The sequence below is a fragment of the Cryptosporidium muris genome, genomic scaffold (assembly GCF_000006515.1).
Source record: "Cryptosporidium muris RN66 scf_1106632353999 genomic scaffold, whole genome shotgun sequence".
In the NCBI taxonomy this organism is placed as follows: domain Eukaryota; phylum Apicomplexa; class Conoidasida; order Eucoccidiorida; family Cryptosporidiidae; genus Cryptosporidium; species Cryptosporidium muris.
The window spans coordinates 764786-785503 of record NW_002196571.1 but is presented as its reverse complement, the minus strand read 5'-3'; the positions used below and the strand labels follow the sequence as shown (position 1 = coordinate 785503).

Here is a 20718-nt window from a genome sequence, read left to right as displayed (position 1 = left end):
ATAATAAAATTGAAGCTATTGATAATTTAGATGATAATGAAATAAAAAATACAGCCTTAGATCCCTTAAGCTGTATTTATTTACAAGGAATTTTATTAGGAAATGTTGATGATAGAGAAAATTCTGCATTAGGTCTTGGTGAAATTATATCAATTTCTACAGCTCATGCTATGAAACCATTAATTGTAAGATTGGCTGGACCTTTAATTAGAGCAATATCAGATAGAAATACAGCTGTAACTGTTCGTGTAGCTCTATTACATGATTTAGTACTTTGTCTTACTATATGTGGACCTCAATTACGTCCTTTATTACCCCAAATCCAGAGTATATTTCTTAAATATATTGCAGATTCTCATATTAGTACTAAGAATGAATGTAGTTATGGTATTGGATTATTATTTGGACTTATTGGAAATAGATCTCAAGCATTATTAGATGATTTATGTACTACAGCTGCTAAAATTGGTATTAGTAGTAGTACAAGAGGAGCTATATTTAATGCTATAACAATGTCATTAAATATAAATACAAAAAAAAATCTTGAATTAATTGGAAATCCACTAAAAATTTCTGTTTCAGAAGATTTAACAAATAAATTAATTGGATTTAGTCAAAGTGTTGCCTATTCTTCTGATGAAGAAATTGAATGTAGAGATGCTGCTATAAATACATTAATTATACTTTTAATGTATTATTGTAATGCTAATCAGGTTCAAGATATTTTATTTTCTATAATGCGTTATTTAAATACTGAATATTCTTCTATTCAACATTGGATAGCATCTCGTGTATTATATTATCTTGTTTATACAGAAGGAAAACCAAATTCAAATGGAATTGGATGGAAACAACTTTGGAATTTAATTAAATATGAAGAGTATAATTCAAATATTATATTTGAAGGATTAGATGAAGATATTTTAGTTCCCCCTCATATTACAAATCCTTTATTCTATAAATGTATTATTTCTTATCTTTATAATTCTTTAAAGTTAAGTGGTGATAAAAATATACAAATAGCAAATACAATATATAATCCAAAAAAATTAGCTGTTAATATTATTAAACATTTAGGATATTTATCTGTTTATGCTCTGGATAGAACTTCTGCATCTATTATTATTAATATTTTACCCCTACTAATTGAAGATGATTTAAACAAGATATTTTCAGGTTTTTCAAATTCTAATCTATTATTACAAATTTTAAAAATATGTGAGCTTATATACCATTCCCAGGATTCTAAAAATATTTATATTGAAGAAATTAAAATAAATATTAATTATTATCCTCTCTTATTTAAGATACCAATAAATGCTAGAACTAAAATAGATGCATCAGATATCCTATTAATATTATTATTACTTCCATCAATACAATGTATTACATCTATGTCTATGGCTGTAAAAATAAAAGCTGAATATATTTTAGCAACTATGATTGGTATAACATCTGAGGAAGATTGTCAAGATAAAGTTGAAACAGTTATTCAACGCGTTAATATCATTTATCCTAATCAATTAACAAATCAGACTTGTTCATTCTTACATGAATATGCAAGAAGGGTGCTTACTAAAATTGAAATTAGGCCTTATCTTGAAGATGATGAATATTAATTTCAATTTAAGAGGGAAAACCCTAACCGCTCCAAATAATTCATTAAAATTAAGAATTCCTTATTATTTTAATTAACATGGATAAAGAAATTCAAAATATTGAGTATTTAGATATATTCCCTACAATTAAGCATTATGATTGGGGTGTTCTTGGTAAGAATTCTATGGTTTATTCACTTTCTAAACATACTAGAGATTTAAATTATTCATCTAAAGAGATCTCATTACCATTTGCAGAACTTTGGTATGGCACACATAAATCTGGTCCTAGTTTTGTTTATATAAATGATGGAAATATAATTAATCTAAATAAAGCTTTAAATAATTTGGATAATGATTTTCTGGGTATTTCATATACTAATAAATCATTTATTAATAATACACAAGAAAGATTAGATCTTAATAATTTAAATAATAATTATGTATTACCATTTCTATTAAAAATTTTATCTATATCAAAACCTTTATCTTTACAGGTTCATCCTAATCATAATGTTGCAAAAGAACTTTTTAATGAACAACCAAATATTTATTTAGATCCAAATCCTAAACCTGAAATTGCTATAGCTTTAACTAAATTTGAGGCATTATGTGGTTTTAGAAAATATGAAGATATAATTGAAACTTTAAAAGAATATCCAGAATTATCTTTATATTTAAATCTTGATCATAATAATAATAATAATTCTAACATATCTTCAAAAACTAATAGTGAATTATTGAAATATATATTTACAAAATTATTAAATATATCTGATTCTACAATTATTATAATATTAAAATCTATTATTCACAAACTTGAAAAAAAAAGTGAAAAAGATATAAATATTATTGATTCTTTAATATTAAGATTACATACCTATTTCCCATATGATTTTGGAATTATTAGTCCAATTTTCTTAAATTATTTCCAATTAGAACCTGGTGATTCATTATTTATTGGAGATGGAACTATTCATTCTTATTTATTAGGAGAATGTGTAGAATGTATGGGTAATTCTGATAATGTAATTAGATGTGGTTTAACTACAAAATATAAAGACAAAAATACATTATTACGTGCATTAAATTTTGATAATAATACTTTTTATTTCTGGAAACAATGTGAAACTCAAATATGTAATTATTATCTAAATACTAAATTAGAATTAAATCATATAAATTCTAATCTTTTATATTTTCTTCATACAGAAAATCTTAATTTCACTACTCCAATTATAAATGATTATAAAATATATTCAATTAATCAATTTCATATACAAAAATTAAATTTTGTTAAATCAAATTCTATATTTAAAAAAAAGTTATCTTCTACATCTCCAATTATTATATTATGTATAAATGGACAAGGAGAAATCTTTCTTAATAAATCACAATCAATTGTGAAATTATATCAAGGTAAATGTATTATTATATCTGCAAATTCAGATATTATCATTAAATCTAGTAATTATTTACTTATCATAATAGTTTATTCACCATAATATCTAATTTATTATTCAATCATTTTATAGTGTAATATTTATATTAATCTATTTTAATATTATCAAAATTCTGTAATATACTAATTATATCATACATTCTTTTTTCTAATCTCTTCTATAATAAAAATTAATATAATCAATATATTACAATAAAAAACCTTGAGGAAGACATTCCATCTTCAAATCATTAATATCAAATTTCTTATATTCATTATTCAAAACCTCAGAATTATATAATTCATCATTTCTGTTCTTATTTGAACTTATATTTAAATCAACTAAATCAATTATATCATTATTATTCAAATTCTTATCTTCTTTAACTTCTCTATCTAAAATAAATGGATTTTTTGAATCTGAACAGAAAGGTGCACTAATAAACATCCCCCAATCAGATGTATTATATTTACTATTATCTTCATTCAAATCTATAGATTTATCAGAAAATTTTATAGTTTCTGGTATATTTGTTGATATTGGATTAAATTTTAATATCTCAGTATCTGAATCTTTTTCTATACCTTCTGATATATTTTTATTCTCATTAGCAAGTTTTTGTGCAGCTATCACAATTATTTCATCAGGTTTAGATTCATTATTATATATCTTTGATCTTCTTACCCCTAAAGTACTTATTGAATTCTTATTAAATTTATTTATCTGATTTCCATTAAAAGATTTATTAAATGTATTATTTATTCTCTCCTTATTTAATTTATTTAAATCTTGTTTATTATTCATAGTAGAAAAATTTACTGTATTATTAGATATATTACTAGGTTCAAATGGATCATATCTTTCTGTATATGTATTATTATTAACTTTATTTGATATTAAATTAGATTTATTTATATGACTTCTTCCATTAATACCAATATATTTATTACGATTATTTTTTGCTTTTTCTCTCTCATTTTTTAATAATAAAGGATCATTTATAATTCCAATAATAGTTTTGGATTTTTCTCTAATACCTCCTCCTTTATCTTTACCTTCTTCTGTATAATAAAATTCTTGTAAATATCTTATTCTATATATATTTTCACGGACTTCATCAACAATTCTATCTACACCATTTTTAATCAGATAATCAATTAATACTAATGTTTTGTAAATTCTCCTCCATTTATTCGGTTTATCAGCTAATGATTCCCAAATACATTTTTGAATCACAATATAATCATGATAATCTACACTACAACGAGATATTTCATATAAAATAGATGTTGGACATCCCCAATTAGTGTTTGAAGTTGCCTCCTTTAACCACTTTTCAAGTTGTGTTTGTGGATGAAGAATTTGGGATGCTGTCTTCTTCATCTTCTTAGTAACTGTCAATAACAATTTTCCTACATCATTCATATCCATATCTTATAAAATGACCACATATACAAGTAAATATGTTACTCTACTAATATACTCATCAAATTGTCAAAATCTTTATAAAAAATGGGGAAGCGGCTTTTTGCATCTGTTTATTGCAAATAATTATACACACTCAAATTAAAGTTTAAAATTATAAAATCAATTATTTCAATATTATCAAACTTTTTTTTTTTTTCTTTCTTAATCTCTATTATTAATATAATTAGGTATACAGATATTTCTATTATATTAATAAATTTAGGGTTTCTATTATTAGATAAAACCCTAAAAATAAATAAAAATATTTAATATATTTATTTATATTAATAATAAAGATAAATTTAATTATTTCTAACTTTTTTAATAACCTTAAAATAAGTATTAGGGGTATTTTGAAGAACTTTGTATATACAAATATATAGAATTAAAGATATTAATAAAGTATAAGATACTAAATAATTTAATTATAATATAATCAATATTTTATATTAAGTTAATAACCATAAAATTAAAGTCTTAGTAATTTCAAATTAATAGGATTCTTACAGATTTCTTTTTTTTTTTTTTTTTAATATTATAACCAATTATTACTAAATACTAACTATACTTTATTTAAACTTTTTTTCTTTAATATTAAAATGTTAAATATATATATTTTATTAAGTATAAATATTACAATAATAACATTAGAAAAAAAAAAAAAAAAATTAATAATTATGAGATAGCTAATATAAGAATAAGAATTTATAAAAGTTAATAAATAATATTTAATTATTATCTAATGTAATATTTTTAATAAGAAACTTAAACTTACAACAATATGGAATATTAAAAAGAGAAAAAAAAAAGTTAATAATATTGAAAAATAATTGATTTTATAAATATATGAAATAAATTTTACCTATTTAAAATAATTTCTAAGGTATTATTTCTTTTTTTTTTTAAGATATATATTTAATTTTTTAAAATATTTTAAACATATATTCATTGAATATAATTCTTCAAGTACTGTATGTAATATCATTATATTAATTCTAATTTCTTGTTTTTTTTTAGAATCAATATTAATTTGATCAAACATTGTTAAGTAATCTTTTTCAAAAAATTTTTTTTTATAATACATAAATTTGTCAATTAAATTATTTTTAATTTGAGTAAGTTGTTGAACCCTTGAGGCACAATTATTTAAAATGAAATTAGTGATTAATTTCTCTTTTTCAATAAATAATTTAATATGACCAAACATTAATTCACGTAAACATAAATATACTTTCAAATTTATTCCACCAATGAAATCTTTTGGATCAATTATATTTGCATAATTATTAATAAATATTAAAGTACCAATACCTAATCCAGCACCATTATTAAATACTGAGTAATCACATTTGAGATTATTATTTATAATATCAGAATCTTTATTTATATTATTATATATAATAGTTTCTATTTTCTTTTTATTAAATATATGATATGACATCTCATTTCCTTTTAAAACTTTTTCATTATATAGCCAATTTGGTAATGAATCTATTCCATTTTCTAAATTATAAATAATTTTATCAGCACCATATAATACTTGTGTCATATTATTTTCTGTATTTTCATTATTAAAAGGTATTTTTCTTAAAAACCATGTTGTTGAATATATATTATTATGAATTATATATCCATATTGAATTAAAAATTTAATATTATTTAATTTACCATAATAACTATAAAGTTTTATAAAATTTTCATTATTATTTAATGTATTTATTTCATTTTTTATACTATTTTTTAAAAAAAATTCTTGATTATTATTTTGATTAGTATTATTATTTTCAAGTAATTTTTCTTGATTTTTAGATTCATTTATAATATATGGTATTTTTATATTCTGATTATTTGGACTTTCATAAAAGTGCCATATAAATGAAGAATTTGTTGGAATATGAATTAAAAATTCACTATTACCACTACTTAAATGTACATGTGGTATTATTGTTGCAAGTGGAACAAATGCTAATTCACCATTTTTATCTTCAAGAGAATGTGTAATAATTAAAGAAATTCCCCATCTAATAATTTCATATAAATCTGAATCTTTAATATTATTATCAAATTCTTTAATTTTCTTATAAATTAATTTAAAAATCTTATTTGTTAAATTTTCATATGATTTAGTTAAACCTGGGAATAAAATATTCAATATTACCATCTGATCATCTGTAAAATATGGTAAATTATTAATAAGTCTTTTATCAGACATAAATAAATAAGATGATTGTATATATTTTGATAATATTACATTATTAGATTTATATTTTTCATATATAGCTAATATTACTAAAATTTCCAATTTTGAACATATAAGTCTTTTATGATTCTTCAAAATTCGAACACAAATATCATCAATTATGCGATAATCTTTACTTGATAAAGTAGCTTGTCGATTAATATTAAATATAGGAAAATCATTTTTTAAATTTTTGGTAATAATAATTCATATTCTGGAGAAAAATCTAATAAATAATAAACTTGTTCATTTATTAAAAATTTTAATTCTTTATTTGTATCAACTAATTCTTGAAAATATGAAAATATATTTTTTTTTATTTTATAAAAAAAATTTGAAATTCCCTTTTGAAAGTCAATATTATCAAAAAATTGTATTTCAGTTAAAGGATAAGGTATTTTATTTATTTTTGATTTCCCTTTATTTATAGATAAATCTATTACTTGTTTTAATGAAAAGATATTATTATTTAAATAATTTTCAATAGTATTATTTTTTGATTCATTATTAAAATATCTTCTATTTCCAAATATATATGATAATTCATCTAAATCTTCATATTCATCTTTATATATACCTCTATTACCTTCTCCATATATTTCATTAAAAGCTTCTTGTACTTCCAATTTAACATCCTCTCCAAATGAAAGATCAGTTTCAGTTTCTATTAATTGAGATTCAGAAGAATGAATATATGATGAAAAATCTGTAAATAAATCTAACCAATTATTAGATTCATATAAAGATATACAAATTAATATCAATAATACTACAAAAATACCCATAGTATTAAATAATACTATTGGGAATATTAACCCTTCAAAAATTAATATTGGACCACTGTTATTTTCATTATTTTGTTTATTTACTATAGAATTCTGCCTTATTAGTTTCTTTGGTGTTACATAAGTACTTGATACAGAACCTTTTCTTGATCTTGTATTCATTGGAGTTTTAAAGATCCCATCACTTTCTTGACTACTTATACTTCGTTCATATTCAATATTCTTTTGTTTTCTTTTAGTACTCATTTTTCTTTAGATTGGTTTTATTGAGAGTAATAAAATTTGACTTAATCATACATGCAGCACATGTCTTTACCACGTATTATTATTATGCAGCAATAAAAAAGGTAAGGGTATTAGGAAAGGGGGGAGGGATATACTGTACACACTTTAATTAAGATGATCAAATTATTTAGATTATATATTTTCTTAAATATATATCCTGTTATATTCTAATAATTAGCACAATCTTGTAAGATATTATAGAAAATAAAGGGAAGATTAAGAAAATATACTTAATGAGAATATTCCATTAAATAATACAGTAGTATAATATTTAGATATAAATAATCAATATATAAACTAAAAAAAAAAAGTAAAATAATTACATAAAGTTATATGATATTATTTTTATTGAGGTTATTTAATATAAAATTTATTAAGATATTTGAATAATTCCCTTCAATTTTATATCTTTAAGACATCTTCTGTTATACTGAAAGCGGGGAGTCTATTAAGAGGACATTTTTCTTTTTGCATCTAAGAGTTTAATATTCCTTTATTTTTTTTATAATAAATATATTAAAACTTATACAGATAATTTCTCGAAATTAATAATATTGGGATATATAGGGGGATATTTAAGGCAAGAAGATGAAACTTTAGATAATATTTTTGTGGCTTAGTCTGAACAAAATATTTTATATTTAATTGAAAATGACATGTCAACAAAATGAAGTAATTATTTTAGATTATATAAGAGCTAATAACATTTTAAAATATTTAACAACACTCTCTTGTAGTTGTGGATATAGATATCATTGTAGCCTATGTAATAGGAGATGTTTATATTTACAAGGAAGAAATACAAATATTAATATAACTTTTAATAAACATCCACTTAATAGTAAACAAAGGATTAATATAAATGAGAATAAAGATATAAATATATATATTGATAATAATAAACGGGATATTTCAAATTCTAGTATAAATATTCATTCAATTGAGACTATATTGAATGAAGTGAATAATGAGGAATATCACAATATAATTGAAGATAGTTCTATAAATTCAAATTCGGATAATAATAAAATATCTGATGATAAGAAACATCCTGCTTTAAAAATGATTGATATGGTTTGTAATTGGAATTATCATGATAAACATAATGAAAGTGATGATATTTTCATTAATAATAATTTACTTGATAAAAGTAATAAAATAAGTCGAAATATGAAACATACAAATATAAATTCTAATAATTTAAATAAGAAGAATATTTTAGCATATCCAAGTCCATTAATATTTAAAGAAAAAGATAGTAATATAAAATCAACAACAAAATCATCTATTATGGGTACTAGAGCATCTATTGCATTACCTGAACAATATTATATAGTCCCTAAGGCGGAATCTTTACAAAGATCTATCTTAAAAAAGTTAGATAAATATATAAAGAAGACTTTTGGGAATAGTTGTGAAATTCAACGTATTATTAACAGTGAACCTTTATATCCTTATTTAGTTGAGAAGTATATTGTGAGATCTCGTAATATTAATATAGATGAACTAATATCAATTTCAGATTTATTAATCTATATTGTAGATGATTCATATTTGGATAAATGTATTGATTTAATAATATCCTCCAAATTTGATCGAATTATAGATAGGATAAATTTTCGAAAGAAATTAAAGCTTAATCTGATATATATTCAATATGCTACAAAATCAAGAAGTTTTATCAATAATTTAGCTAGAATAAATTTTTCTTTAAATTTAGAAGATCATAATATGTTACTTAATCAATTATGGGGATGCTATTATCCTAATAAAAGTCAAATAAAGTGGGAAGTTTTAGGTTTTCAACAAAGTGATCCTTCAAGTGATTTTAGAGGAGTTGGTATTTTAGCTCTAATATGTTTATTATATTTTAGTTTAGCTCATAGTGCTGAATCTAAATTAATACATGATGAATGCAGTAATTCTAAATATTGGTACTCATTTGCAGTTACTGGTATTAATATTACTTCATGGTTACGTGATTGGTTAAATCAGAGAGATTCACGGATAATACCCTTTTTTTATACAGCTAAAACTAATAAAGATACTATAACTATATTTTGTGAGTTATTTTCATATATTTTTCTTAAGTTTCATCACTTTTGGATGAATCAGAAACCAAGAAATGTTTTACAATTCCCTTATATTGCTAAGAAATTCAAAGATAATTTAAAATTTCCGAAGCCTAATAATATTTATTACAATAGTTTCCAAAATTTTAAGGATGGGGAGAATATGTAGATTTATTTACTTATGAGAATATATTTATTACGAAATTATGTATCTGTTCATTTATAAGGGCAGATAGGAATATTTTTGAATTATTTAGGTTTATCATTATATTAGCTAATGAATATTATTATATATAGTTTTAAGTTCATTTAAAAGTTTAGATAAATCTCTATATTGATTAAATAGATTTGGTATATCTCCCATTTTTAAATCTGATACATCTAGTATTTCCTCATATTGTAAAGGGAAAAGAACTAACTTTTTAATTATATTATCTATATCTTGATGAAAATTGGAATTTTTTCTATATGAATTATTATTAATTAAATTATTCTTCTTTGTTATAACTTCTTTTACTTGATCACTTTTTTCTATATATTCTTCAGTATTAGAAAAATAATTTATTTCAAATATATGTGGATCTATATTTAATTGGATTTGTTTACCATCAAGTTTTTCAAGAAATGTAACTGCAGAATAAAAGTGAGTATAAAAATATAAATCTTCTGAAATAAGTAAATTAGGATTTCTAAAATGGTTAGTATATTCCAAATGAGTTTTTAGATTTGGAGGATTAATTTGAATTAAACTATATATAAGTAGAGGTAATAAATCATCAGCTGCTGGAGGAGCTGGTATATCTTTATAAAAATTATTATTATCATTTTGTTTATCTTTCCATTCATTAATTATATTATTCATATATGAAAGAAGTACTTTACAAACATTTACAATTAAGATTACTTTATCCCTAGGGGATTTTACACGAACAAATTTATAAAGTTCATTGTTACATAAATCAAGCCATGAATTTTCTGTATTTAATACATCCATATATATTTCAGATACATCAAAATGATTTAGTTGGACAAAAGATTTCAACTTTTTTAATTTTATACTTAAATATTCATCTATAGCCTTATTTTCTAGGGATATTATTTTAATAAGTTTATTATATAATTTTGAAGTTATCAATTTTTCCAGACCTTCTATTATATAATTCTTTTCTTCTTCAGAATCATTCTTCATATATATTTCAGTTTGTAATAATAAATTATTACAAACTAATACAAACTTATTTAGTATATCACTCAATAATTGCAAATTAATTTCTTCATCTAGTCCTAAGTTTTTTATTATTTCATCATCTTCATTATTTTCATATATAATATGAATTAAATCTGAATCTAATTCAGGATATTTCTGAATAAATTTTGCTATCAAATGTACAACTTCACTACATGATGGGTCTTTTAATGATGCAAGAAATTGATTATAAGCTGTAAGTGGTTTACCAGGAGGAATTGAAAGATCTTCTTGTACTTGTATTTTTGAATAAGTTTCTTTTGGTAAAATTATTTCATTATTAATATTATTATCACAATCTTTATAATATTCATCTCCTACTTCTTCATTTTTATTATTCAAATGTATTTCATCAGTGTATTGTTGTGAGGCCAATTTCTCAAAAATCTTATTATTATCTTGAATATTAATATCATCTAATGTCTTTTTAATTACACCTTCTACATTCAATACCTTATCAGTGTTGTCATAATTATCCATTATTCATACATAAATAAAAGATAATAAATATTTAAACAAGTAAATTTCCTTTATATTATAAACTTACCTTGGCGGATTAAAAGTTAGTATAATCATAAATTTGAGTGGTTAGACATCACCATCTTATTCATCTTTCATAAATTTTGAATATACGATATTAAATTCAGAGTATTATTTAATAATATATCCCATATTTATCTTAATTTTAATATAAGGAGATGATCATTATTGTACTTAATATAATCTATTATAATTCTAACTTTTAAAATTAAAACTAGTAGTCTTTTTTTTTAAAGAATATAGTATGTTTAATTAATGTTAATATATTTATTTTAAGGAATAGTTAATAATATATAAGATTTTTTATTAATATAATTTTTGACTTTATATTATTTATTTGATATTTTGATTTTCTTTTCTTTCTTTATATATTCAAGTTAAATATTAATAATATAAAGTTCACATTTATCTTTATTAGAATAGATTAAAAAGCTAATTATTAACTTTGAAAATATATAAAAAAAAAAAAAGATTATTTAGTTAATATTTTTAGAGATAATAGGATCCTATAATATTTATATACATCCTTTTATAAATTGTATTAATATATTATTCTATACAAATATTTAAATTAGTTAATATTTATATAGTTATAAAAAAATATTACTTCCTAATTAATATATTAAATATTATTAATTTTTAATAGATTTTAATTATATTTTAGATACTAGAAATATGTGGATTTCTTTAAATGAATAATCTTAAATATAGTGTTAGTAAGAATAAAGTCTTAAATAAATATAATTAAAATAGTATAGGATGTCATTAATGATTTAACAAGTATTTTATTGGATTAATAAAGTTTCCGAGTAAACCCTTTTTCTAAATAAATTATATAGAAACCCTAATTCAAAAACCCTAGAAATAAAATTTAAGCGCAAAATTGAATGTTATATTTAGTCTTAAAATTGTTCTCTTTAATATAATATTAAATATGAATGATGGTCCCAAACTAACTGATAAAGACTTTTTTTCAATATATCCTACATATGAAAGTATTTTGGAAAAGGTGATAGTACCTAAGGAGTTAGAATTATTTGATATTTTATGTCCTCCAAGAAAACTTTGTAAAAAGGATGAAATAATAGATTGTAATAAATTTTTAATAGATGAATCAATTTTAGATGAGAAAACCACTTTAGGGGAAAATGATCTTTATTCAGATTTTAACTGTTCTATTTGTTTCAAAATATTACGTCGTACAATGGTTGTAAAAGATTGTCTTCATCGTTTTTGTAACTCATGCATTGAAAAGTGTGTTCGAATTGGATTAAGAGAATGTCCTCAATGTCGTCTACATATTGCTTCTAGAAGATCTCTCCGAAGTGATAGTATAATGGATACTGTAGCATCACGCTTATTTCCAAAAGTAGCAGAGTTTGAGAAACAACATGAAGAGATGGTAATAGAGAATAATCGTCGACTATCAGAAGCTAGAATGTCTATAAAGAATGAATCTAAATATATATCAAATAGATCTTCAAACAACAATAAGATGAAGTCAGATTATTCTAATGATAAGATAACTGTTAAGATTACATTTAAATGTGAAAATCCAGATTTATTATATTTATTTAATAATGGTAAGCTAGAATTGATATTAACAGAAAATGTCCCTATAAAGTATATTCTCAAGTATATAGAAGGAAAATTAAGGATAGAAAATATGAATGAAAATTATAAAGTTATGCTAGGATTTTGTTCTGAATATGAAGATGGAAAGACTGTTTTATCAGATTCTCTATATAATCTACCAATTAAACTAGCTTATAATAAGCTATTCAATTCAAAATTTACACAAGAGTGCATATCTTTATCTATTATATGTAATATAAGGAATATTTCTTAAGTTAAAAGAATAATTATTTAATTAAATTATTTAAAAAATAAGTAACAGGTCCTTGAAAAGTACCATGAAAAAGTAGAGTTCCAGTTAGATTAGTACGTATTGTACCAACTCCTGCTTGTGTATTTTCACATTCAGTATTTTCAATCATTTTAGTTTTAATTTTTAAATCTGGTAATGTTAAACATATAATACAGCCATCATTTGTTCCTGTATAAATAAGGTATCTATCTTTAGATATAATAATGGATACGATTGTAATATTTTCATTTTGTTCAACAATCACTTGTGAGTATAAGATTCTACCACATGAATCAAATGAATAAATTGTTGATAATGTAGCTACAATATATATATTTTGGTTATCTATAGTGCAACATTCAGCAAATACAATTAAAGAAGGTATAATATGATCAGTTCCAATATTAGAATGTGTTAGTTCAAGTGTAAATAGACATTGTAAATTTGGTTGATCTTCTGAATTAACTATTTCAAATATAGGAACATCAGATATACCATCCATTATACAAAGTATTTGATTACCACATGTTTGTTTTAATGATAATATTTGTCCTTTTTGAGAATATACCTTTACAGTTTTTGAATTTAAGTTGCAGAGCGTTATATCTTTGTTTAGGCATCCTGATAGTAAATATCTATCATCATAACACCAACATAATCCAAATACAGCTGATTTGTGACGATATTGAAATATAATTTGTGTATTAATAGTATTTTCTAAATGATTTTTTTTAATTTCAGCTATTCGAATTAATCCAGTTGCATCCCCAATAGCTAAAAATGTTCCAGATATACTTAGCTGGAGAGATATAATTGGTGATTGTTCATTGTTTGGAAGTATATCAAACAAGTGTTTACCAAGATATGAAAATATAGCAACACCACCATTCTCATAACCAATTGCAAAATATTCATAGTGCATTGATACTACAGTTCCTGCTATATCATCACAATTTTTATATACAGATAATAATATTGCAGAGTTATCCATAGATTTAGTTGTAATATAATTATCTATATTTGAAAGATCCCATAATTCCGGACATCTTTCTTCCCATGTAATAACTAATTTATCAGAATCATTAGGATCTTTGCTAAATTGTACCTCCCTTATTATATTTTTGTTATTACCCCTAGTCAATTTACAATGAGGTACATCTGATAGGGGGCAAATATTAGATGACTTTTCTACTAAAGAAGTGTTATTGCTTAAAATTACACCTATCATATTGTTGGAATTATCATCCTTCACTTTATAATTAATGTCATCTTTATATTTGATACATATATTGTTATTAAGTGGTAATTCTGTATTAACATTAATTAAAACTATTTCTTTATTACAAGTATCACTCTTAATAATATCCAAATTATCTTTATTAATAGGTAAATGTGTATTAGCCTCATTTTGAGTTTTTAGCTCACCATTTGACTTATCTATATCAATTGTAGAAACTATATTTGGTTCCAAATATTGTCCACTTTTTACATATTTTTGAATTTTAAAAGAATCTATACATTCATTATTAAAATCTTCACTCTCATCTAAAGTATTTGATATCCTATCACTAAAATATTCCATATTATAAGTATCTGTATTAGTGTCCCTATGAATAGAATCTTCACAAGTTCCTTTCATACTATTACCATTATCTTGTTCATTATTTGTATGAGAAGTATCTCCATTATCAATATCAAAATTTAAATCTTCTGTTCTTGATACCTCATTATGTGATTGATCTATTTCTGACAAATTCTTCTCACTTCTTGTATTTATTTCTGAAATTTTGGTATTTCTTCTACCCTTCTTATTAGGGGGTGCTTGTGGCGAGTTCTTGTTATTTAGTGGTGAATCTATATCTTCATTAATAGAAAGAAGTTCAATATCTTTATAATCTGCAGCTGATGGTGATGCACTAATTATATCACTCTCTTGTTCTAAAGGTCTACACCAACACTCGTGTTTCTTAAAAAGTGAGAAAGGTTCTTCACATCGAATCTCTTCACCTGATTCATCAGCTGTATGATATTCCAAATATATATAAAGTAAAGCCTTCTGAAGAAGTGCAATCAGAGCATTTGGTGGTATTTTATCAATTTGGGATGACAATAAGGGATTTTTTGGTATATTAGCTTCTGTATTAAAACAAAATCCAGTATGTACAAAACCATTTTCAATCAAATATCTATACACAAGGAGATTTATCTCATCAGAGGACAAGTGGATCTTCATTTCAGATAAAAATAATGGGATCAATATAGGACAATTACTTGCCGTACTGACAACATAAGTAGTAACAATTGTAAAAGCGGGACCCGTCTTTAAGAAATTTGTCTAAATACTTGGATAGTATCCAAATACGATATCATATAAAAAACTGTGCGACTATTCCTCATAAACCAAATACGCTAGGTAAAACTCTTTATTTACATCCTTATTATAGCTTGGCCAAGCTCACATATCTCCTTATTTTTTCCGTAACTTTTACCAAGCTAAGGCAAAATGACCCCGAAAAAAGGCGCTCAGTATCTAGCGGGTAAATCGTGCTATTTAACGTATTGCTTAATAAATGTATACAACACGATACAACTGATACTGTAATCCTCAACAGAATAATGTAGCTAGCCGCCGATCCCTATGTTAAATCATTTGGTATAATTTCTCTACTCATAATACGGGAATTTTTTAAAAAGTTACCGAAGAATCAATATACATTTAGACAGATCTTCTAGAGATATGAATAGTGTTACATTGGGAGGAAGTGGTGGATTTGTACCAGGTGGATATGTTCAACACCCTGTAGCCGCATCAGGAGGTATGGAACACCACCCTGGTCAGTATAGTATGTCACAAAATCCATCTAATGCAAATACAAATGAACAGTTGGTACCTGGTGAGCATTCTTCATTACCACACCTAACAATGATACCACCACATCATTTGAGTAATACTGGTGACTATGGAAATACACCTAGTCAACTACGTAATAGGTGTAAACTGGGAGTGTTCAGCCATAGAGTATGTGAAAAGGTCAGTGCTATTAAGGTAGCATCTTATCATGAGATGACTGAGCATCTAATAAATATGGAATTAGGTGATGGGCCAGGTAGATCTAAGAATCCAGAAGCAAAGAATATTCGAAGGAGAGTTTATGATGTATTAAATGTATTATTAGCAATTGGGGTTGTTAGACGTAGTGTAGGAGTTGGTAAGAACCTAATTTGGGCTGGATTAGATCCAGAGAGACCATTAATTGACCAATTAGTTGAGAGATCGCGTATGGATCATACTGGCAGACTATCAAGTGGACCTGATGAATTGAGATCTGAAGAACAAGCTAGGGCAGAAGTAGAAACTGCCAAAATTGCTTATCTTACTGCCTTTGAAGCTCAAGTTAATGCTTTACAAGAAACTATTAGACAACGACTATCTACATGTAATGATAAGGATATAGTTGCTGCTGCAGAATATATAGGGGTTAAACAATTATTACAACCTGTACAACATCCTCACTTACATAGTCATTTAAATAACCCTAATATTGCAATACCAGAGGAATAGTTATATTTTATAATTTATATTGACGGGACTAAAGTCACAAGGCTTGATTAACTGAAGTATCCAACTTATCAAGACTATATTTTGGACTTAAAAATGACTATATTCTAGAAATATGAAGTTGATTTCACAATTCTAATGTAAACTTTGAATAAGTAGATTGAAGTATATATATATATATATATTAGTAAATATTCTTGTTCTTACTGAAGGTGAGGATACCTTTTGAAATAGTGATTACAGTACTTTACTGATGTTTGAATAAGGCATCAATTTAAAGCTTATAGTGACATGTTTACTAGAATCTTAAATATGAGTAGTATAGTGGATTTCAAGATCAATATTGAATTTTTTAAATGCAAGTTCGTTAAGAAGTAACTTAATATTTTAATTTAATAGTGAACTTTAAATAAAATAACTAATTAAGAGTATGATCTCAATATTCTGAATTCTACATTATATCTTCAATAATAAATATAACTAAGATAAAATTAAATACTTGATTATTAATTCACATATTGAAGATATAATCAGATTCAAATGGTAACAATAGACTTACAAACTACATAATACACTGGAAATTAAATATTAAAATATAAAGTTACACTTCAACTAAAAATCTCAGGTAAATACGTCCACTAAGCTATCCTCATTGACCATATCTACATAATATTGCATCTTACAGTGAATATTGTATTCACTTCAATAGTGGGGATTTAAATTAGTGAGATCTTTTTGGATAATAGCATGTATTAATGCAATAATTGATTATAAAAGAACAACACTTTATTAACTTAACAAACAATACAGTTGTAGAAGATGAACTCTAAGAATATTACCCTGACATATACAACTATAACTTTAAATGAGAAATTATGGAAACTAGACTTTTTTTAGTTGATATAAAAAGGATATTCTAAAATCTATAGCTAGTATTTCCAGATAATTTTATTAGATTTCTACACACTGAAGACATACAATAAAAGAATTTAGTACTATATATAATTAGCATTCAATTGTTCCCTATACTCTAGTCCATAACCATTTATATTGTTAGTATCTAATAATATATTGGTTATTTAAAAGGTATCAATTACTTCATCATACTTATAATATTACTTTATGAAAGTTCTTTTTTACACCTCAAATAAAGTACATATTTAAAACCTATCAGTAAATTATTATTAAGGTAAATTATACTATTTTACTACTTTGTAAGTCTCTGTTTGATGTAAATATTTATAAGATTAGTAATAGCTAATACTTTAGATATTATCCTAAAAGTTTGAATATTGATTTTTGCAATTTAAAAGAAAATAACCATTGATAATTTTCTAAGTTAAACTATTGACTTATTAAGCACTCAAATTAGTAATTAAAATTACTGTGAAGTATTTATAATAGAGATTAAGTACTTGAATGTTAAGTATTATATTTAACTCTTATAGTTTAGCAATATAGACAATATAACTATATTAGTTGGTTTCACAACATAATAGGTATATATACATTATATGTACCACTTACTTATATTATAGAGATAACTACTCTTACTTTGTATTAAATACTATCACATTGATGGTATCTATCACACAACTATTTATATAATCTAAACACTTCTACATTAATAGCTCAAACATAATAGTAAGTCTTCGTTTTAAACTCAATTTTATTAAAATCCACTATTATATACCCTATTTAGGATTATTTACTCTTAGCCATTTCCTTCAAGTATAAGGGGTCCAAATGTCATTTTTAAATTGAGAATATTTATCACCCCCAAATTATTAAGTATCTCAGTTTGACTAAATCTTAGATCTCTGTTCTATATATACTACCTTACTTAAGTTATTATAGAGATTAATAAGTGAATAAAGGCATCTAGATACACAGCTATATTTTTTAGATTTATGTATGTAAATTTCTCCCTTTATATTCTAATAATTGAGTGTCAAATCTGACAATACCATAATTATAAGATCCAAGTACTAAAATGACCGATATATTTAGTAAATTCATCAATAGTCAGAAATAAGATGCATACAATCATGTTATAAAGTTCCCTCATCATTTTAAGGTAATAAACTCAGATAACTACTTGTTAACTTTTCATCATTAGGTTAATATCATCTTAACTTGTAATAGATACAATAAAACCCGCTTCTTAACACGTCTCAAATAGTGTCACCTCTACTATTGCTGTCTCATAGCTTTACTAGTAATTTCAGGTATCCGGTCTCTAATACCATCAAAACCGCTCTAACATAATGTAGCTAAGCTGGTTGTGTAGACCAGATGAAGCATCAAATTGTATATAATTGAAGTCGCCAAGTCTTAGTGTTTAGGAATCATTATAGATCGTATTTTGACTTCTTATTTATTTAAAGTAATCTAGTAAAGATGGTTAAATCGTATACAAACCACTCCAAAACATCTCGTCAACCTAAACGTCCTTTTGAGAAGGTAAGCTTTTAGAATAATATATAAAAGTAAATTTTTAATATATAATTTTGTTATTTCTCTCTAGGAACGCTTGGATGCTGAAATGAAACTTATTGGTGAATATGGCTTAAAGAATAAGCGTGAAGTTTGGCGTGTTCAATATACTTTAGCCAAGATTCGAGCAGCTGCACGTCATCTACTTACTTTGGATGATAAAGATCCAATTCGAGTCTTTCAAGGTAAGTATAAACGTATATACAGTTCAGTGAGGTAAATAGCACATAAAGTTCTCTTATTCTAATTAACATGAAATCTGAGATCATAATATGTGCTAATATCGAATGATTTACTTCTGGGATATAGTTGATAATATGCTATTCTGAAAAATATAAATACCTCATGGGTGTTATAATATTGTTCAGTCTCTGTGTACTTTATCCGTTCCCCCCATGATACATTACTTTCTAATGATATATTAATACTTCACTACCCTTGAACTTGTAATATATGATTCTAACTATATACTTTGTTTAGGCGAGGCATTATTACGTCGTATGGAACGTCTTGGGTTATTATCGGAAAATGAGAGGAAATTAGATTATGTACTTGGTTTAACGGTGAACAAATTCTTAGAGAGACGTTTACAGACTCGTGTCTTCAAATTAGGACTTGCTAAAAGCATTCATCATGCTCGTGTACTAATTAGACAGCATCATATCCGTGTTGGTAGACAAATTGTTAATGTCCCATCATTTATGGTTAGATTGGATTCAGAGAAGCATATTGATTTTTCTTTGTCTTCACCATTTGGTGGTGGACGTCCAGGACGTGTACGAAGACGAACTTTACGTAACCAAGGTGGAAGTTGTGAGGAAGATGATGAGTAGATGAAAAATCTTATTTATTATTAGGATTACTATTATCTGAATTTAGCTATTCTAATCTGATTTGTAACTAATAGTTTAAGCTTGCATTAATTAGTGTAAAACTTAAATATACACGAGATATAGAATAGATTTACTTGTGCAGAAATATGCAGATGATTATTTAATACAAATAATATTTTTTAAGTTAGGTAATTGGTGTAAAATTATCTAGTACTTCAGAAGGTAGTTAATTTCGATAATGTTGTGTACTGGGAATAGTTCATGTACAACCTAAGTAATGAGAAATATA

General features: G+C 24.1%; 11 protein-coding genes across 11 annotated transcripts in view, besides 36 other annotated features; 6 read left to right on the top strand and 5 right to left on the bottom strand.

Moving 5' to 3' along the window:
* CMU_025910 (HEAT repeat family protein) overlaps nt 1-1619 on the top strand; it is a gene marked incomplete at both ends in the record, with an annotated part of 10330 nt that extends 8711 nt beyond the window's left edge. Inside the window, one exon of the mRNA XM_002139897.1 lies at nt 16-1619. Coding sequence (XP_002139933.1) covers nt 16-1619 — 1604 coding nt within the window. The remainder of the gene's footprint in view (nt 1-15) is intronic.
* Nucleotides 1247-1292: a sequence feature (AT_rich).
* A 77-nt stretch (nt 1620-1696) lies between the features above and the next one.
* On the top strand, nt 1697-3103 carry CMU_025900 (phosphomannose isomerase type I family protein; the record flags this gene model as incomplete). The annotated part of the gene is made up of 1 exon (XM_002139896.1): nt 1697-3103. One exon carries the CDS (start codon nt 1697-1699, stop codon nt 3101-3103), a length of 1407 nt encoding a protein of 468 aa, XP_002139932.1.
* Nucleotides 2019-2041: a sequence feature (AT_rich).
* Nucleotides 2334-2410: a sequence feature (AT_rich).
* Nucleotides 2833-2922: a sequence feature (AT_rich).
* Nucleotides 3100-3260: a sequence feature (AT_rich).
* CMU_025890 (ENTH domain-containing protein) lies at nt 3248-4471 on the bottom strand (the record flags this gene model as incomplete). Its single annotated transcript, XM_002139895.1, has 1 exon — nt 3248-4471. The coding sequence occupies one exon, from the start codon at nt 4469-4471 to the stop codon at nt 3248-3250; it is 1224 nt and encodes a 407-aa protein (XP_002139931.1).
* Nucleotides 3913-3957: a sequence feature (AT_rich).
* A 132-nt stretch (nt 4472-4603) lies between the features above and the next one.
* Nucleotides 4604-4694: a sequence feature (AT_rich).
* A 60-nt stretch (nt 4695-4754) lies between these two features.
* Nucleotides 4755-4968: a sequence feature (AT_rich).
* A 53-nt stretch (nt 4969-5021) lies between these two features.
* Nucleotides 5022-5267: a sequence feature (AT_rich).
* A 39-nt stretch (nt 5268-5306) lies between these two features.
* Nucleotides 5307-5453: a sequence feature (AT_rich).
* On the bottom strand, nt 5394-6719 carry CMU_025880 (uncharacterized protein; the record flags this gene model as incomplete). Its single annotated transcript, XM_002139894.1, has 1 exon — nt 5394-6719. The coding sequence occupies one exon, from the start codon at nt 6717-6719 to the stop codon at nt 5394-5396; it is 1326 nt and encodes a 441-aa protein (XP_002139930.1).
* Nucleotides 5568-5620: a sequence feature (AT_rich).
* Nucleotides 5787-5808: a sequence feature (AT_rich).
* Nucleotides 5862-5938: a sequence feature (AT_rich).
* Nucleotides 6113-6174: a sequence feature (AT_rich).
* Nucleotides 6201-6347: a sequence feature (A-rich).
* Nucleotides 6555-6622: a sequence feature (AT_rich).
* Nucleotides 6720-6737: 18 nt separating the features above from the next.
* Nucleotides 6738-6786: a sequence feature (AT_rich).
* A 145-nt stretch (nt 6787-6931) lies between these two features.
* Nucleotides 6932-7777, bottom strand: CMU_025870 (uncharacterized protein; the record flags this gene model as incomplete). Its single annotated transcript, XM_002139893.1, has 1 exon — nt 6932-7777. The coding sequence occupies one exon, from the start codon at nt 7775-7777 to the stop codon at nt 6932-6934; it is 846 nt and encodes a 281-aa protein (XP_002139929.1).
* Nucleotides 6995-7082: a sequence feature (AT_rich).
* Nucleotides 7206-7262: a sequence feature (AT_rich).
* A 159-nt stretch (nt 7778-7936) lies between the features above and the next one.
* Nucleotides 7937-7972: a sequence feature (AT_rich).
* A 107-nt stretch (nt 7973-8079) lies between these two features.
* Nucleotides 8080-8208: a sequence feature (AT_rich).
* Nucleotides 8209-8308: 100 nt separating this feature from the next.
* Nucleotides 8309-8338: a sequence feature (AT_rich).
* A 129-nt stretch (nt 8339-8467) lies between these two features.
* CMU_025860 (ELMO/CED-12 family protein) lies at nt 8468-10057 on the top strand (the record flags this gene model as incomplete). Its single annotated transcript, XM_002139892.1, has 1 exon — nt 8468-10057. The coding sequence occupies one exon, from the start codon at nt 8468-8470 to the stop codon at nt 10055-10057; it is 1590 nt and encodes a 529-aa protein (XP_002139928.1).
* Nucleotides 8669-8719: a sequence feature (AT_rich).
* A 105-nt stretch (nt 10058-10162) lies between the features above and the next one.
* On the bottom strand, nt 10163-11614 carry CMU_025850 (vacuolar sorting protein 9 domain-containing protein; the record flags this gene model as incomplete). The annotated part of the gene is made up of 1 exon (XM_002139891.1): nt 10163-11614. One exon carries the CDS (start codon nt 11612-11614, stop codon nt 10163-10165), a length of 1452 nt encoding a protein of 483 aa, XP_002139927.1.
* Nucleotides 10345-10381: a sequence feature (AT_rich).
* Nucleotides 10981-11012: a sequence feature (AT_rich).
* Nucleotides 11399-11427: a sequence feature (AT_rich).
* Nucleotides 11615-11897: 283 nt separating the features above from the next.
* Nucleotides 11898-12071: a sequence feature (AT_rich).
* Nucleotides 12072-12107: 36 nt separating this feature from the next.
* Nucleotides 12108-12337: a sequence feature (AT_rich).
* Nucleotides 12338-12404: 67 nt separating this feature from the next.
* Nucleotides 12405-12426: a sequence feature (AT_rich).
* A 182-nt stretch (nt 12427-12608) lies between these two features.
* Nucleotides 12609-13523, top strand: CMU_025840 (zinc finger, C3HC4 type domain-containing protein; the record flags this gene model as incomplete). Its single annotated transcript, XM_002139890.1, has 1 exon — nt 12609-13523. The coding sequence occupies one exon, from the start codon at nt 12609-12611 to the stop codon at nt 13521-13523; it is 915 nt and encodes a 304-aa protein (XP_002139926.1).
* Nucleotides 13234-13256: a sequence feature (AT_rich).
* Nucleotides 13524-13531: 8 nt separating the features above from the next.
* Nucleotides 13532-13564: a sequence feature (AT_rich).
* CMU_025830 (uncharacterized protein) lies at nt 13537-15774 on the bottom strand (the record flags this gene model as incomplete). Its single annotated transcript, XM_002139889.1, has 1 exon — nt 13537-15774. One exon carries the CDS (start codon nt 15772-15774, stop codon nt 13537-13539), a length of 2238 nt encoding a protein of 745 aa, XP_002139925.1.
* Nucleotides 15775-16278: 504 nt separating this feature from the next.
* CMU_025820 (transcription factor E2f/dimerization partner domain-containing protein) lies at nt 16279-17103 on the top strand (the record flags this gene model as incomplete). Its single annotated transcript, XM_002139888.1, has 1 exon — nt 16279-17103. One exon carries the CDS (start codon nt 16279-16281, stop codon nt 17101-17103), a length of 825 nt encoding a protein of 274 aa, XP_002139924.1.
* Nucleotides 17104-17124: a sequence feature (AT_rich).
* A 142-nt stretch (nt 17125-17266) lies between these two features.
* Nucleotides 17267-17296: a sequence feature (AT_rich).
* A 382-nt stretch (nt 17297-17678) lies between these two features.
* Nucleotides 17679-17700: a sequence feature (AT_rich).
* Nucleotides 17701-19500: 1800 nt separating this feature from the next.
* CMU_025810 (40S ribosomal protein S9, putative) lies at nt 19501-20429 on the top strand (the record flags this gene model as incomplete). Its single annotated transcript, XM_002139887.1, has 3 exons — nt 19501-19563; nt 19628-19781; nt 20077-20429. 3 exons carry the CDS (start codon nt 19501-19503, stop codon nt 20427-20429), a joined length of 570 nt encoding a protein of 189 aa, XP_002139923.1.
* Nucleotides 19576-19612: a sequence feature (AT_rich).
* A 155-nt stretch (nt 20430-20584) lies between the features above and the next one.
* Nucleotides 20585-20612: a sequence feature (AT_rich).
* Nucleotides 20613-20718: the final 106 nt, after the last annotated feature.